At 55.1% G+C, this 5,341-nt stretch overlaps 1 protein-coding gene across 1 annotated transcript in view; it reads right to left on the bottom strand.

Moving 5' to 3' along the window:
- CTSE (cathepsin E) overlaps positions 1-1,405 on the bottom strand; it is a 4,710-nt gene extending 3,305 nt beyond the window's left edge. Inside the window, exons 1-2 of the mRNA XM_010149845.1 lie at positions 1,350-1,405; positions 584-740 (exon numbers count right to left, since the gene is read on the bottom strand). Coding sequence (XP_010148147.1) covers positions 584-740; positions 1,350-1,405 — 213 coding nt within the window. The remainder of the gene's footprint in view (positions 1-583; positions 741-1,349) is intronic.
- Positions 1,406-5,341: the final 3,936 nt, after the last annotated feature.

Raw genomic sequence — 5,341 nt, 5'->3', positions numbered from 1 at the left:
TCATGCCAGGAGAAATAAAAGAGACAAATATTTAAGGAACAGCAAGGCAAGCCCAGAGCAAAAGGTAGGATGGTGCAGGCATCATCTGGATTCATCAGAAGGGCCAGGTCCTGAGGGGACTCTCATCAGTGGGATGGAGACAGTGGCAGGAGCTTTGGGGGCACAACCCTCACGCTGTGGGGAATGGGAAGCGCCTGGGGAGCACCCTCCACCCCTGACTCTGGGTCCTTTGTGGTGGGGTCCTCCCTCATGCGTGTGATACGTTAGTTTTGGAGGAAATCTGCCTGGCGCCGTGTGCCCGAGAGCACTGCCAGCTCGGGAGTGGCTGGCAGCACCCGCAGTGAATGTGCTCCCTTGTGCCCTCTCATCACCACATTCCTGGGAACAAAGGGCCTGGCAGGAGTGGGCAGGCAGCGGGCCCTGGCACGCTGGGCACTGCTGCCGGCATGCTCTGTTAGGCGGGGGGTTGCGGGGGAGCATGTGGGAACCGGGGACCATTCACGCAAACTGACGTGCTTTCGGGGTGTCTGCGGCATGCTGCTGGGACTCAGCACCCCACAGCCGTTGGTGCTGCCACGCTTACGTCCAGGTAGTTGATGAGGGGCTCGTTGTCCTCTGTGAAGGCAGCGCAATCCTCGCTGTACTGCACCATGTCCAGCCTGTGGGCTTTCCAGAAGTGGGAGAGCTGCCCACGGTCCCGCAGCAACTTCCGCAGGGAGCGGTGCCGTGTCAGGGTCACCCTGGGGGAGCAAGGGTCCTGGTCACTCGCCTGGGGCTGGGGATGCTGCCCATGTCCTGCAGTCCTCATGTCCACCCTGAGGGTCCCAGCATCACCAGAATGCAGGTCCAGAGCCTGTTGCCCCGCATCCCCCACCACGCTTTGTAGCAGAGGCACAGCGAAACAGGGGGGGGCTTGATCTGTTTTGGGAGACAGCACATCAAGGGCAAAGCTGGCAGGAGAGCATGCACGCCCCAGCGCAGGCCTGCTCGCCGCGACGGGGCGGGCAGGAGCTCAACAGGGCTGATGGCAAAGGACCTTCAGGCTGGGAGAGCGGACGAGGGCCAGGGTGAATTCACATTGGCGCTTTCTGCTTGTGCAGCCCGGCAGCTCATCCCGCAGACCTTGCCACAGCCCGCGGCCCCCTGCTGCTGACGGGGTCTGCCCAGAGGGATGGAGATGGCTACGGAGCCAGTGGTGGGATGGGTGTTCCCTGCACTCCGGTGCAGCCGCAGGGTGTCTGTGCTGGGGAGCTCAGCTCTGACGGTTCATCGCTGCCGCGCTTGGCACTGGCGGGACCCTGGGTGCAAAACCCCTCCGAGAGCCCAAGGAGCCCTGGGGACCCCCTTACCTTTCCAAGCCGCTGGCCAGGGGGATGCAGAGCATGGAGAGGAGGAGGCACTTCATGCTGGGGGCTCGGCGGCAGCGCTGGCCTCAGCCGGGCTCTGTGGGTGCGGGCAGCGCCGCGGCGTTGCTCTTATACCAACAGGTACACCCTCGCCCCGGTGTACCCGGCGATAACGCCCCTCACAAAGTCAACACGGGGCTTTGGCTGCAGAAATGAATCACTGGCCACGTCCCAGGCGAGGCAGAGCGGCCGCACCGGGGTTAAGTTTGTTTTTGTGGGCGAGGGGCTGGTGGTGGCCAAGCAAGACGGCACGGGGACGTGCAGGGTGCTGGGCAGGGGGCTGCGTTGGCTGCTTTTGGGGTCAGCGGGAGCAGAATGGGTTCTCTATTGCCCCTTATCCACTGGAAATCACACAAACCAGCTGAATTGGTGGAAAGCCCCCGATATGTTCCAGTGGAGTGTTTCCCTTTTCCTTGGGTCCCCCAGGGACCTGCCAGTGGCCATGGTGGTGCCCTGCAGTGTGACAGCTGCGGGGAGGGGGGCACAGAAAAGGGATGTGTTCATAGCATTGGGCAGCTGCCAAACAAACTTGAAAAGGCAAAGGCTAATTAGCAGTGATGAACTGCTCAGGAATCTGCAACTTTCCCTTTTAAATCGCAGTCGGTGCCATCAAAGCAGGGCTGGGGAGAAGCAGCTTTTCGCGGGAGACGGTGACAGTTGCCTTACAGCCACTAATGAGCTCGTCCCCGGTGGCTGACCCTCTCATTAAGCCTCTGTGAATGCAAATATAAAACGCTAATGAAAAAGTAAAGCCTTCAGATGCAGGGGAGGCAAATGGGGGGAGGTGAGGATTTTCTTGCTGCCGCCATCCCTCAGACACGGATGCTGTGTTGTCCTGGTTCCTGTTTTCTGTGTTTATGGCACAGAAATAACCGGCGGTGGGTGGCACAGGGGGAGGTGTTTTAGCATTCACGTAGCCATCAGGGTACGGTCGGGGATGTGAACCCAGTGCAGCCACCCGTGACCCGGCTGTTGGGGACAGCCTGGGAAAGAGCGGATCATTTGCTGTCCAGGGCTCGTGTCTCCATGCCCAGGAACTGCTGCTGGACCCTCCCTCTCCGTGGCTTCACAAGGAGCTTGAGCTTAAAAAATCACACCCCAGGCTGCTTCAGGGTGAGTGCAGAGACACGGGGCAAGGCAGGGTCGGCATGGATGGCAGATGCAGCCCTTTTTTGTCTTATCAAGTGCCAATTCCCTGCATTTCCCCATGCCCAGGTTGGGAGCTGCATTGTTTTTCTTGAGGAACATTTGTACATTATTATCTATTTCCCTTTTAAGATGCAGTTTAATGAATCAGCCTCCCTTCTCGTCCTAATCGTATATTTATAGAAGGGATTTAAAACAATAAAATTCCTAAGACGAAGCCAATTGCAGCAAGTGCCAGAGCAGTTGCAAGCAGCAAAGTCGGATGTTACGGACACGGTTTATAACCCAAAAATCCTGTAAGAAAATCCAGCCTGAAGGGTCATTGGGCTTCTGAGATAAACACGAATGTGAGCTGTGGTACAGATGAGCTGAACACTTTAAGCAAAATCATTTATTTGCTGGAAAAGATCCTCAATTGGATCATAATAATCTGCAAACTCATGACGGTAGATTGTGTTTAATTATGAATATTGAAGAAATCAAGAGGACAAGCCTTTCATTTAGAAAGTTTTGAAGTTATGCATAGCTCTTTCTACTTTTATTTAGATATTTAAAAAGTGATTTTAAATTCCAGATTCTTAAAGGTAAATCAAAATTTGTCTTTCAGGTTGAACAAAATGGGTTTTTTTCCCTCTTTCTTTTGGGAGCCAGGGCAAGACTGACATATTTGTCCGGAAAACTGGGAAAAATGGGTTTGTTTCGTATGCACTTTCAGCTGTACGTCAGGGTTAGAGATTCACTGCGTACAGACTGGAGAGCGGCATCATTTTCGATGCACGCTGCCCCTCGCCTTGGCAGGGATCAGCCGTAGTGCTGCTCGTCTGCCCGGGGCTCCCACACTGCCTTTACGGCACCTCATGCTGACAGAGCCAAACACACAGAATTGTTTATAGGACTGGGGGCCTTGGAATCCGTCTTGTTAATGAAACAGCAGAAAAAGTGTTCATATTCAGTAGAAATGTAATGAAATGTGACTGCCAGCTCCCGGAACACCCCAGGTCTTATAAGTTAGGTCTGGCCTATATATAATCCTGCATCACTTCAGGCAGCAGCTGTCACAAGGTGTATCTTACCCCGTCCAGCTTCACGCATTTGCCCTCGGATCCGTCAGAAATAGGTTACGCACCTTGTGCAGAAAATATGCCTCTCGGCATATGGCACTCATTTTAGGAAACCTGCTTTCAGGCTAAAAATACGTGATCTGTTCTTTTTTGATATTTCCTTTAGTTTAGCCGCTTCCACTGATTCAAATCGCACCCCAACAGCGTTTTCTGAAAAGCCTTTTTTCTTTTCATCAAATAATTTTTCCACCTGTTAATCTGTTTATGCATCATCGAGCACTTCAAAGCGTGAAACCCTGCAAGAGCAAACACTCTCTGTAAGAAAAACCAAATAAAAACAAGCTTCAGTGAAATATTTACCCATGGCACAGAAGCCGTGGGTAAAGCAGCACTCAGATCCAGCGTGACGGCGCTGGTGGTCCCGATGGTCCCAGGCAACGGAGGGGGATGTGGGCAGCGACTGGCAGGGACCTGGCCGGGGACCCCAACTTGCGATGCAGCTCCTGGGGACAAACTCCAATGGCACTTGGCGTCTGGGGGGACGTGGAGTTGCTCAAGCCCAGCTTGTCTTTGCCTGTAGAAAGCCCAGGGGGATTCACTGAGATGCTGGGGAGTTATCTCCACGGGAGAGGATTGCTATGGAGATGTTTGAATATTGCTGACGGGGATGTTTAAACGCCAGCAGGCACTGCCCTGTGAGTCAGGGACCCCTGAGAAGGGGTCTCAGCCTGTCTCCTGCCAGGGAAGCAGCCCAGGAGAGATGGAGCTGCTGCAGCGTATCTCCAGCACCAAAACGCTGTTTCACGTCCGACGGAGCAGTGGCCCAGCGCTCCCCAAATCTGCTGCGAACTGACGAGAGTGGCTCTGCTCGTCTGCTGCTTGTACCCGCTGTTAGTAAGTGATGGTGCAAGTTACTACTGACCAGAAACCCTTTATTTTCCAGAAGATGGGCAGGTGGAGGCCCATTCACCCCTCCAGCAGACACCAAACCGCGGCAGGCGCTGGGCCCCCGTCCCTTATGATTGAAAAGGTTTTACCCCTATGGAAGATTTGTACTTGGAAGCACTCAGAGCATTTTTTGGGTGGCAGCTGAATCCCTCAGGACTGAGCCAGCTCCACTGCTGCTAGGCAGAGCTCTCTGCCCTCGGGGACCACTTTGCTCCCCCAAATCTCAGCTGCGTTTTAGCACAAAGCTGCTGGAGGATGGAGCAAGGGGGAGAACTGCCCAAGGGGGTACAACGTCCCCAGCCCTGGAGCACAAGAAGCATCCGTAGACCAGCAGAGAAACACCCAAATATATTTAAATGAGCCAGTTGAGGGAGGGGAAGCGTCATGGAACCTCGTGTGGGCTCGTTCCTGCATCGCCATGAGGGTAGAGCGAGACCGCATCCGCCACCGAGCTGGCGAGCTTCTGCACGGCTGGACGCCTGCAGCTGCGCCACTGCCGAAAATGCTGCCGGAACGCCCTTAATTCCTGCTCCCTCCAAGGCCCCGGCTGCCCCAGTCCCGCGGGAAAGGGAAGGTGCGGAAAGCTCTGGTGCCCCAGGTAAAACGCTACGGGATATTGCACTCCGCCGGCCGCTGCCTGCGATGCCGTCGTGGGTTGGGGTGAGAGCTGGGTCTGGTGTTTGTGTCCGAGGGATGCAGCAAGGCCTGGCTCAAGTGGGATTGAAATAGCTCGAGGCATTCCCGGGGTTTTGCTTACCTTTAGGTTGGGCGCAGACGCCT

This window comes from Eurypyga helias, unplaced genomic scaffold (assembly GCF_000690775.1).
Source record: "Eurypyga helias isolate BGI_N326 unplaced genomic scaffold, ASM69077v1 scaffold23434, whole genome shotgun sequence".
In the NCBI taxonomy this organism is placed as follows: Eukaryota; Metazoa; Chordata; class Aves; order Eurypygiformes; family Eurypygidae; genus Eurypyga; species Eurypyga helias.
The sequence above is the reverse complement of the archived record's forward strand: the minus strand, read 5'-3'. Positions and strand labels throughout refer to the sequence as shown.